The sequence below is a fragment of the Ostrinia nubilalis genome, chromosome 9, assembly GCF_963855985.1.
Source record: "Ostrinia nubilalis chromosome 9, ilOstNubi1.1, whole genome shotgun sequence".
NCBI classification, from domain to species: Eukaryota; Metazoa; Arthropoda; class Insecta; order Lepidoptera; family Crambidae; genus Ostrinia; species Ostrinia nubilalis.
Window position 1 is genome coordinate 5460420 of NC_087096.1, and position 13155 is coordinate 5473574.

At 37.8% G+C, this 13155-nt stretch overlaps 1 protein-coding gene across 1 annotated transcript; it reads right to left on the reverse strand.

Annotated features, from left to right (window-relative positions):
• Nucleotides 1-2352: 2352 nt before the first annotated feature.
• LOC135074940 (facilitated trehalose transporter Tret1-like) lies at nt 2353-10816 on the reverse strand. The gene is made up of 8 exons (XM_063969305.1): nt 10555-10816; nt 8946-9043; nt 7758-7892; nt 5794-5877; nt 5306-5584; nt 4802-4922; nt 3930-4064; nt 2353-3138 (listed from the first exon to the last, which is right to left on the reverse strand). The coding sequence occupies exons 1-8, from the start codon at nt 10598-10600 to the stop codon at nt 2549-2551; spliced, it is 1488 nt and encodes a 495-aa protein (XP_063825375.1). The 5' UTR covers nt 10601-10816; the 3' UTR covers nt 2353-2548.
• Nucleotides 10817-13155: the final 2339 nt, after the last annotated feature.

A 13155-nucleotide genomic window follows, 5' to 3' on the forward strand; every position in this document is an offset into this window, starting at 1 on the left:
TGCTTGACTTAGATGGCCCCAGAACTTACATAAACTATGTATTTTTAAATTGGCATATCAACTCTTGGGCCAGAAATGCCGTCATCACCACTTCAATGATAGATAATCCGCGTAGATAGTTATAATTTTTGCACCGCCTTAGTTTCTCTGCTTGACCTGTGCTTGACTGGTGGATAATGCCACCCGGCATTAATCTGTACCTACATCAGTATTATGTGCAAAAGTATAAATAAATAAATAGTTTCGTACAAAATGCATATTAATGCGCTTCACAAACAGCACAATATGTTTTGTTAATTAGAGCAGTGAGTTATCCTCGTACGAGCCCGTTACGACCGCGTGTAGCGCGCACTTGTTAGTTCGTCCCGCGTGACGGATGCCACCGCGTTATGGCCTCAAAGTTGGACATTTTGAATTGATGAAGTAAAACAATTAACGTTGGGAACTGGCCACAGGATTGCTAGTCATTTTATACGCTGTTTGGTCATCGGTCACTTAGTCTCCACTGCAGGAGCCCGACCCCCTCTAATTTACCAGAGGCAAATAAATGGTCTTCTAGGCTTCGGAACGCCTGTATTCACAAACATTACTATGAGGTCTCACAGTGCGCGTGGACGCACAGACTGACACATGAACCAATCACACCGAATTCTACGCTGTCCGTTCGATTTGCTGCTTCACATAAGCAAGCATCGTTTGTGAATACGGGCGTTAGATACACGACTGTTTGAGTCTCTGATTTTATTATCATCAGTAGTCAAATTAAATCAAATCAATTTATTTGTGAAAATGTTGGTAAAAACCCACGCAGGAGCACGACCCTCTGGTATCAGGGTTTTCAAGAATAGAGAAGTCTGTTTTGGTTGAATTTTAATATGTATTTGAAACTAGTTTTGCTTAGCCAAACTTGGCTCATACTTAAATATTTTTTTCAAAGTACGGACGCACGTATACCATATAAAATAAATAAAAGTAAGTATCTATCTACTGTATAACGACGTCTCTACTCTAGTAAGAAATTACACAGTCCTTTTATCTAGATCTAGACACAAAGGGATCAAACAGTGCGACGCGCTTTCTCAAAAGCCATTCATAAACGACAAAGCCTGCTAAGGCCTAGCGACATGAACATTGGAGTGTGAGTCAAATACAGGTCAAACCTACTTCAATTTCTTTGTAAGAACTTGTAGTTAGTTTATCATTGTTAGAAAAACTTGGTGATAGAGCACGATTGTCAGAAACTCAGACAGAAGAGCGGGAAGAAATGAAGGGTTTAATGGACAAAGGTCTTAACTAACAAAATGAGTTATGAGTGTTTGAAAATGTTAATCTGCTCATACCACATTTGAATACTGAAATGTATGTTTTTGTTAAGGTCTGTATTTTTAAAATTTGCGTGTTTTGAGCTCATTAGTCGATTTTATCATCACTTAAAACCAATGTTCATGCAAAAAAGTCGATTCTTCAGTTTTGCCAGATAACACCTTTGTCCACATACCCCTTCAAATGTCAGTCTATTTATTACGTTTTACACACCAAAACCGCACCTGAACTGAACTAATTTTGTTATGAATAACCGGAACTATTTTCATCTCTCGAACACAACACTGCAACTCTTGTAGAATCAACCGCTTAACAACTAGTAACGACCAACTCACAAGAGAAGTAACAGTTTTATTCCTCATGAAATGTCAGGAATGTACACGCAGCCTTATGATTTGCTGAACAAACTTAATTATGTACATTGACGTTTGAAATAATTAATTAAAATGGGACGCTGCCAACAATGATTGCCGAGTTCGTATCCATAACTAAAAAGAGGAAGTTTTTACTTTTGGCGAAGAGCTTATGTAATAAAATGAAATACATAGATACGTGTTTTACACAATATTTTATTAAAGTGTTTTTGAGCTTCACATTTCCATTCCCAGCAACTATGCTGGTATTGCAGGTAGATAACAACTTGAATGAACGTACACAAAAATAATGTCCGATAATTCGAAAATGTATATTTTAATATAGAACAAAATCATTATAAATTATTACCTATGTGTTAACTTCCTTTCGTTCAATTATACATAGATTTCAGTTTACATGGTGATATTTTTGTACTCTGGTATACTTACTTCTTCCCCTTAAATTCTTACCCTCTCTTAGAATGCTGTGCCCGACAGGGTCCATAATTGTATCTTATAAAACCATACATACCACCTCTGTAACATTATGGATGCAATAAAGAATTGAGTATTGAGTACTTACCTCTTGGCTAGCTACTTGAACCTACAATATTTTGTTCAGACAACGGCAAATGAAGCTAAACACTGTGGCATCTTATGCCTTCGACTGCCTAGATCCACTAATGTTTTAAATTAAATAACGGTATTTAATTACCTACACACATAAAACTGTTCTAAGCTCAGTCTTATCTTGACCTTGAGCTACCAGTAATCCCTCAATAAACTGCCTAAAAAAATTACTGTATGCGGGCGTACCGCATTATCTTTCACATCAATTTCCTACTTAAATTCCATAAATAAATTAAATAAATTCATTGACTAGACTGAGCGTCCTGCGAAACTGGCCGCAACTCCGTCGCTTCGCCGGTTCCGTTGACATCAACTTCCATGGTCGCTTTATTCAAGTTTTCAGCGGTCTCATCGTAAGCGGTGCCTTGCAGCAAAACCAATATTTCCCTCAAACTTTTGCCTTTCGTTTCGGGCACAATTAAGAACGAGAACAGCCCACCGGCCAGTGCGACTGCGGCAAAAATGGTGAACACCCCGAATAACCCTATCCAGTCCGTAAATTGCTGGTACACTTTGATGATTGTGAAGTTGGAGAGGCCGCCGAAAATGTTCAGTGAGGTCATGGCGACCGTTTTGACGTTTAGTGGGAAGAGTTCGGCTGGGAGTAGATAGATTAGGGAGTTGAAGCCGAGAGTGGAGAGGATGACTGAGAGGACGATTCCGACGAAGGCGATGATTCCGTAGGGGGCGAGCTTCTTTTCGTCGAGGCGGAGGACCTCGAGGCAGCAGAAGTAGGCCGCGGCGAGCCCGAGAGACAGGGCTGTCCCGACGAAGGAGTAGATGAGCAGCGGCCGCCGCCCCAGTCTGTCCGCTAGCAGTGAGGACATGACCGCTGAAACAGGGCGTTAATTAAACTATTGATTTACCTAGGCCATTAACGGACTCTTGTTACTAAAATTGTTTGTAAAGTATTTTATAAATATTCAGTATTTTAACTCAGAGGTCAAGTGGTATAGTCACGTAAACCTCATGCGTTTATTTACATAGAAGTCTTTGCCATTGACTTACGAGTATTACTTTTTACAATGACACATTTTTGGAATTAAATGTTCCTTATTACATTTCTAACCTAAAACATATTTTACTGGATATGTCAAGACAAAAAGTTAATTTATGAGCGGGGCCAAACATTTTGTGCATTTTCAGTCATTATCGGTCCTTAGTGAATTCATGTCGGATAACTTCATGGTTCTTTGTTCGTTTAGCTTTGACAAAATTTTGCTAAATGCATGTAATTATAAATCATACATTTATGTAGCAAAAATGTGTTCAACTGATAACCACAATTTGCGAGAGTCCATCCTTACTTACCATCGCATCGCTATCACGATAGGAAACTATAAGAATTTTCTTTTTAATGTGGCTTAGGCGTCAAGGTTAATGGTGCCTACACGGATTGAGTTTAAAAGTCATAGCACACTTATCAACCCGGAAAGGGATCAAGACCGTAGCGCCTATAGCCGCGAGGCATGGCGTTTACGTTAGCGGATAAGTGTGCGTTGCAGTACGGATTTTCATACAAAGAATTCTGACCGCCTCGAGTTAATACCGTTACGATCCGTTACCGGGTTGATAAGTGTCCTTTGTCCTTAAATTAATAATGCTATTTAGATATTCGCTTACCAGAGACAAATCTAACGGCGCCAAAGATAATGAATGCCGTAGACAACTCCATTTGTATCTTGCTGTCTTTCACTATAAGCCCTAGGTAATGCTGGATGACTATCGACCCCGACAGCGTCTGAGCTATTTTTATTCCTGAAATAAAACAAAAGATATAATTATACGCAATGCCTTTTAAATAATACACCATTAACATCAACATGGAACGGACACGCCATCTATCGGATACATTGCTGACTACATCAGTTTGAGACTTGCTAAAGAGATGAAAGAACCAAAAATTTTCGTGTGGGCCGTACACGTTACTTGGTTGAAAGATGGGGTTAAATAAAGATATTGTTATGTTCATATATAAATACCCACATAGGAAATAAAAGGAATGAAGGACCACAAAAATCGAAAAACCACTTTGGGTATTGGCGCATACACTATACGGGAGTAAGGGAAATTTATCGGCTACACACACAGGAGTTGCAGGCGAGTGGTGGAAATTGACCGAGACGAAACTAACCGAAATGCTTGTTAACACTATACGTCTCTTGTACATACAAGGTTGTACATGCTTTCAAAATAAATAGTTCCCATTTCGGTTAAGAAGCAACAGTATTGAATCCTTGAAGAATTGAATTGTCCTAAAGATGGCACGATTCAGTCAGTCCCTTTTAGCCATATCAGGTGAATATGGCAGCTGTTAACCACAGGATATAACTTAGGAATATAAAAAAAATAATTAGGTAATATTATCGATATTAAAAGATCTAAATTAAGCACAGGATCGGTAATTCAGGAAATCCTTGGGGAAGGCCTTTTTCTAGCAGTAAACGTTATTTAAGTATTTTGTCTGAAACGAAAAATTGACTACAATTCCTTACCAGCACATATCACTACCGCCTTGCGGTACTGCTTGCCGGTGATCAGTTCTTTCAGAGACCCTGAGCGTAGGGTCTCTTTCTTGACGTCTTGTCCCATTAAAGTTAGTTCATTTTCTAATTCCTGAAAAATAAAGAACAAATATGTTTCATCATCATCATATTGTATGTGTGGTTAGGATGCGATTAAACCATTATGGTGCAGTTACACTATGCGGGAAATTGATCGATACATAGTGTAAACACGGACTTCAGTTAGTTTCGCTCATACTTCGGGCTCATATGATGTTGTGTAATGTGTGTTTTATCATTTTTTTCTTTTGATTGTCTATTTTTAGGGATCATAACATCAGGCAACAATTTATCTCTAGTGTTCAATTTAAGAAAGACTATAAATAGCACACTTAGTTAGCGCAATATAAACGCGTTATTGCCACATTGATCAATGAGTCCTTAACTAAAAAAATCTTGTTTCACTATCACAGTTTCAAAAATCAATTCACAAACCTTCTCATCTCTGAAATTCCTGAGCATCTTCAGGGTTTTCCTCGCTTGATCCACTTTCCCCGCTTTCAAACTATAGTACGGGGTTTCTGGAATGAACCAGCAGACGAAGAAGTAAGCGATAGGCAACGCTAGCAGCATATAGTTCAGGGTATTGTACATGACGAAGGGCCCCACGGCCATGACAAGGAAATTTCCGAAATTAAACATGAATCGGCTGCTGACAGAGAGAGCTCCTCGGATTTCCTTGTCTGATATCTCGGCGAGGTAAATTGTTGATATCTGAAAAATTTTAAGCAATTAGTTTACTATTGAATAAATTAATTGTAGACACAGAGGCAAGGCAGGAATGCAAAAAGCGCCAGAAGCGGATAAGTTACGTATAAGTTTTTTTTAATTACAATACGGGAAACGCAATGGAATCAGGGAGCTCTAGAAGTAGCATCATGTGGTATCGTAGCTTTATAACGATGAAAAAATTATTCACTTACAGTCACAAACATCCCAACTCCTATGCCCCATAGAAACCTAATAATATACAGCAACCATACGTTTGAGGTGACCACCACTAGTATCTGAAATAACATAAAACAATATTTAAATCATGGCTTACTTTAATGACCGTAATATACTGAGGTGCCAATTTTTTTTGGGAAACACAAAACTGGATAATCCAATACATATTTGTATTGATACAACCTTATCGAGCTAACTGCGCACCTCGCTGGAATGCGACTCTCCCTCCCACTTACCCGCACACATCCCCGCGTTCGCCCCGTCCCGTATTAGAGCGTCGATGTGACGTCAGGGCTGCCAGGTGTGCAGTTAACTCGACCGGGTTGTACGTCATTTACCTAGAAAATGAATTTATTTTTGCATAGCGTTAAGCAATATTTATCGATATCATCATGTTTATTGTTTATAGCCTGTTATCTCTTGTGCTAATTAACTTGTTCTCAAGGTATAACATTAGTAAGTCAAATTACAACATACAGTTTAAAGTTGAATGACTTTTTAACTTTTCCTTAGACTTTCCCAAGAACAAAGAAAATTACATTTAGATGGTTAATAGAGAACAAGAAATAATAGGTATTCGTACTGAACCATCCGTAAATTCTTGAACTCTATAGCATAATGATATCAACATTGCATAATTAACCAAAACACATACATTCTTTCAAAGCGACATCAATATTCTACTAGATAATCATGTTATTACCACGCGTACCAAAAGTGGAAAAGATCAAGGTGTTCTACTGCTTTATTTAATCAAATTCTTTTATCTTAATGTCATTTGCCTGTATAGTTTCGTCGCCAAGTAAAATTAATTTTAATAAAAATGCTATCAAGTATTATGTCTAACAGTTAATCAATTGAGTCACGTATACGGAAGAAATATTTGAAACAAATTGACAATATTATTCACACTGAACTGTAACACATCTATCATCAAACGTACTTACAAATCAAGGCCTAGATCGAAGCATCCATTGAAATTGATTGGTAATAGATAAAACACTTACATATGAGAATGTACGCAGTGCCCGACAGGGTCCATAATTGTATCTTACCTTACCAATAACACCTTTTGTAAACATTATGGAAGCAATAAACTATTGAGTATTGAGTATTGAGTACTTAGGGACTCGTGAAGAATGTGTTTATATTAGTTATTACCTACTCAATGAATAAAAAGTGAACTGACAAACTAGAATACAGAACTTTAAGACAAAAACACACAAATACCAATAAACACTACATTAACTTAACTAACTAATGGTGATAACGAATTCCTTGCTACTTACTACATCGTCTGATCACGAGTTATCCTGACCAAAGATTAGGCATGAAACATAACTTGCATGTCACGAAGAATTGAGCAGTTATGATCAAGATGTTGAATCATCGCTTTAAAAAGGCTATTTCAGCAAAATTGCGGCCTTAGGGCCAGTAGCGGCGTAAGGGGGGGGCGGTGGGGGCGGTCCGCCCCGGGTGCCAAGCATCAGGGGGTGACAAGTCGCGCAGATTAGTACTCACTGGCGCATCTGCATGGCAAGGACGGTCATGATGTCATGACAGGGGGGTGCCATTCTGGGGTGCCTTAGGCTATAATTTATATTATGACGGGGGGGGGGGGGCGCCCCGGGTGCCAACCTATGCTACGCCGCCACTGCTTAGGGCTTTACTTTTATTCACTGTTGTGTGACGTGGATGATACGAGTATACCTACCTAGATGGTGGACAATCACCATCACCCACGATATTTGAAATTCGTCGATGCATTTTCTGCATAAGTCTACATTATAATAGTCTCGCATGTTCTACTCGAAGATCCTCTGGGAACCTAGGGTAGGTTCCCAATTAGCTTAAAACAATAAAAGCTGAAACTCATCATTTGGTGTCCATACGTCCATTCTAGCCATGTCAAAACCTGAGGAATAGAAAGAGCACTTACTGTTCCCAGGATAACTGGCAAAGCACTCCCCAGGATAGCGGCCCGCCTTCCAAACCGGTCGGAAACGAAGCGGGACACCAGGCTGCCGGTCATGAAGCCAGGCGACCCTGTAGCTGCTATCCAGGATATCTGCTCCTAAAAATGCCATAAATCAGATTTAATATCAATTAAGCAGTGAAGAATGCAAAGTTAAACCACTTTCTTTTAATTGTTAATGAATAGCCATTACCAATGGTTTGAAATTTAGTGCTTATTTAATTGGAACGGATATATTGTGTCATTGTCTAATGAATAGTCAATGGTTTAACCTCATTCCATCTGTAGATAGTGTTGACAAATCAAGGTAGAATTAATATCGACACAATCCATCACAATATTGAACATGTGTTATATTAGAAGACTTGACGTTATCGAAATATTCATTTTAGAAGAATTGACAACCTTTACGCTTTACTCATCGGGTTATTTGATGTTGCAAAATACAATGACTTTCAAAATTAGGAAATCGTAGAGTCGTTTTCGGGGAAGCTAAATTACAACAGATATTAACCAAAATATAGTAGAAGTTAAAGTACTTCGTTGGTATAATTGGTTTAAGCAGAGAAGATGGATATTATCCATCCCCACTCTTCATGTGAATTTCATTAAAATGTGACCAGAGCCAATGTGGGGAGTGTAGGCCAAATTCTCCATTTACCTCTGGTAAATTAAAGGGGCGTGCTATTAAATAAATAAATATCCTTGGACATTTTACACTCTAGTCCCAAACTAAGCAAAGCTTGTACTATGGGTACTAGACAACGGATATAAACATACTTAAATACTTTTTTTTTTAAATACATACATATTATACATAGTAACACCCAGCCCCATCACAGAAATTAAAATTCATCATTTCAATTTCTGGCCGGCCGGGAATCGAACCCGGGACCTCTCGGAATAGTAGTCCGTTCCGAACACACCAAACGGCCGACATTATTGCAGTGGAGGCAATATGATCTGTTGATTGTGTGCTTAAAGGTCATAGCACACTTATCAACCCGGAAAGGGATCAACACCGTTACGTTAGTTAGGGTGTGGATAAGTGTGCGTTGCAGCACGGAGTTTCATACAAAAAAACTGACCGCCTCGAGTTGATACGGTTACGATCCGTTTCCGGGTTAATGTGGGCTTCGTCCTTAAACTTACTTTGGTGGTGTTCATACTGGTCTCCTGGTCTCTCAGCTTGGGCAGCACCGGCGTCGTCCATGACAGACACACGCCCGTGGCCACGGCCCCCAGGCAGACTGTAATTTGATACGTTAACCAAGGTACAGTCAGCAGGGGTTATTGATACTACACAAAATACAAACGTCACACTTTTGTAATTACATTGAAAACAAAGTATAACTTTTTAAAGTATGTTATTTTCAGGAATGGTTCTAATTGTGATTATGTAGTTCGAAAAAAAATATGAATTTTAACAATACTAAAAAGTATGAGGAATGTAAACGTGCTTCTTGCAATCACGAATTGACTTCGAAACAAATGAACAATTCAGCAATATAACACAAACAGCTTTTGATTTGCGGTTTCTGATTTTAGTATTTTCATGTTCTAAACTAAAACGAGGAAATAGTGTGTCGTAGACGTACAGTCAGTTGACAACAAAATCTTATTCCAATTCTAACAAAGACGGTTGCGAACTTGGCTACTTTGGCCTTGTATGCCCATGTGGCGGAACACAGCTGATCTATTATAAAAAAATTATGACCTAACTTATGTATGTAACTTATACCTGTGATTTCACAATAAAACCATTTGAATTTGAAATTTGAATTTGGGTGTCACGAACTATTTGACGCTGACTGTACATAACCACGTAACCACCTAAGTGTTGATCATCAATGTAAACAGTTGTTATTGTTTATGTAAATTGCGGATAGCACATAAAGAACACATTCGATGTAACAATTTAATGTTTACCCTGAATTTGACGCGTTGGTTGAAGTAAACTGGGTTACTAAGACAGAGGTCGCGGGTTCGATCTCGACTCTAACACAATAATCTATACTAATATTATAAATGCGAAAGTAACTCTGTCTGTCTGTCTGTCTGTCTCCTTTTCACGCCTAAACTAATTTTGATGAAATAGCATAGAGATAGTTTGAGTCCCAGGAAAGGACATAGGATAGTTTTTATCCCGGTATTTGAAACAGGGACGCGCGCGATAAAGTTTTCTGTGACAGACAAAATTACACGCGGGCGAAGCCGCGGGCGGAAAGCTAGTAATCTATACAACTGTTTAGATCTAGGACTCTAGGTGATTGCTTTCTTTGAATGAATAACAGTATACAGTTTAACAAAAAATGTATTCAAGGTGCTAGTTTTGTTTAGTTGAGAATTAGATTATGTCGGATAAAACGTCTAACAACAGTAGGTTAAATTAAACAATTAAGTACAATTATTTTATAACATTATAATAAACCATATCAGCGCATTGTTTTAATTACAGCGTAAGCTCTGATACTTATATGTAATAATCTAAAAGTTTCTAACTTCTCTATAAATAAGGATAAAGTCAATAAAATTCGATCAATATTTAAAATGTTAGTAAAAAATATAATCGTGTGTATTTTCTATACGCATAACGTACGAGTAGATACCTAATATTGCATTTTTTTAATTTTATTTATTAACTTCTGTCCATAGACTCTTGGTCCGTACTCTTGTAAGTTTATGAATATTACAAAATTAGTAAAACATTTTAAACAAATCTTGCAAAAATATTCAATGAGTTCAAAAATTGATAACTTACCAGCAAAAGTCACCAAATATTGCGCCTTTCTGTTCCCTTGCGACATTTCGGCGGCTACCACACAAAAACTCACACACGAAAACTTTTCACAATTAGACCAGTTTGTCTAATATTTTTTTATGTTTTTCACACATCACTCGACGCGCAAAATGTGTGTTCAGCCACAGTTAACATAATAGAGTTCAACCTTTGATGATTCGCGCTCCGATATTGATGCTATAGTGGCGGGAGATGTAACCCATGTGGCCTGCACGCGTTTCTAAAGTCGTTATCGTTTACTTATCGTTCTGTGACGTAATTGAATTTGACGGCTAATGACTTTGGCGGTTAACGGCCAGTTGCAATTGACTAATTAATCATCAGGTCATTAAAGGTGCAAGTTCGTAGCCACCTCCACACAGCATGCAGACGACCTGTCGCCGCGACTCTCTACTTTTGAATTTTGCTATTATTTTTATAATTAGCTACTGGTAGGGTAAAAAGGTTATGAGACATGTAAAGGCTCTTTAAGAGCAAAACTTTAACTTTTTACTAGTTTTTTTTTTATTCATAAAATATATTTTGACGATTTGTAAGTAAGTAAGTACTATTTAAATAGTTTTGCAAATAAACTTTGACTTTGAATTGAGCAATTATCGAATACGAAAAGGTTGCACCTGAGCAAACACAGCCCTACACATACGATGTGGATCTTGAATATATTAGTTTAGATAAACAAGAATAAGTATTATTACAATTTACCTGTTAGCCTCTGAGCAGTTTTAAATGTTTAAAAATTTTCCTCAGTTATTGCGTTACTCCTATAAATTGTGTAGAGTTAGTCCACCAAATACTACAGAGATTTTTTGAAAGCAGTTGTGAATTTTTCAGGTAGAGTCAGTTTATGAACAACTTGCTGCGCATTTCTTGTCTGCTTCCTAAGCTGTGAGCCGACCAGCAGAGGTCGTCTGGTCATCTTGTGGGTGGACGTATTACGCTGCGATTGCCGATATCTTAGGTCTCTATCTAACAAACATTCTTGCAAATAGGTAGGTATTAGACTAGGCGCACACCACCGATTTTTTAGTTGGCCGATAGTTGTGCCCGATTTTAATTTGTATGAAGAATCGGCCAAATTAAATCGATGTAATGTGCGTACTTCCATACATGCCCATACTAATCAACTGCCCGACTAAACTATCGGCTGACGAAAATGGACGAATAGTCTGCGTCTAGGCTTAAATAAATTCAGTTATATATATGTAGTTGGAAATATAACAAAATACACGCCAGTGGCTGGCACCTAGTGTACCTACTTTAGCAGTATTGAGGAAAACAAACGACTAAAGAAATATCGCAGTTAACGCAATCGTACTGATTGATTGATTAAAAACGTTATTTATTAACCTATGATTAAAAACTGTTTAGCTTTCTTTCGGCTTCATCTAAATTATTATAGAGGTAAATACTAAGTATCTATCCCAATCCCAATCTCTTTTAGCAAACACTAGATTGTGGTGGTACCTAATTAATGGCCCATTGCCATTGCTGCGGCAATACAAATAATTATTAAAAGACTGTCTGATGAGCAAGTAATGGATGATACCTATACATACTTCATTCATATCAAAGGAAATATAGAAAGGGTCCTGTAGAAGTTGTCCTGTGGCCCTGTGTAGAAGTGCAAGCACGAACGCTTTCGTTGGCCAGTTTTTTCTTCAAAGATTGAGATTATGGTTTATTTAACAAATCTAACCACCGTATTTACGTTTATCAATTACCAATCACTATTGGTAATAGTAGATTGACATCTGTTTCCATTGATGACGAGGTTACTGATACCATAGAGCAAGGTCATCCTTATCGCAAATCTGTGAGCATTGAAATCATTTTTTGAGCTATTTATATGCTACAGCACATCAGACTACATTTTATTGCAAAATAGCACTTAATAACAACTACATAAGATGTCACAATGTTTATCTTGATCTACTGCCGTCTGTTTAACAGCGATATCCCGGATGGGTGTGTTACATGAGTGTCATGCCCTCTGATAAGGGATCAGTTATAGCAACATTTATGCCGCGTAAATATAGCAATAACACGTGGTGATAATTATTTACAAATTACAACCCAATTGAATATACCCTCTCCATATAAATGAGGATATCCGTAAACGAACTAAAGTCGCTGACTAGCCCGACGGATTAGCAAGCGGGTAGGGCACATAGTACGCAGAACAGACGGACGATGGGGCAGCAAGGCTCTGGAGTGGATGCCGCGTACCGGAAAACGCAGCGTGGGACGTCCACCTACAAGTTGGACCGACGACATGATAAAGGCTGGACGCAAGCCGCTACCAATCGATCAACATGGAAATCATTGATATAAGTTCATTTCAATAACGTTCATATTGTATAATAAACGTATGTTATAATAACACTTGATATAATTTTTAACATAATAATGTTTACTTCATATAATGAATCATTTCTAATAATGTCATTTCAGATACCAATCAAAACGCATAAAGACATTTGATATAAACCTTACTTAATCTAAGACTCATTTGATGTAATTTTGTTTAATATAAATAATATTTCATATAATCATTACATAAAA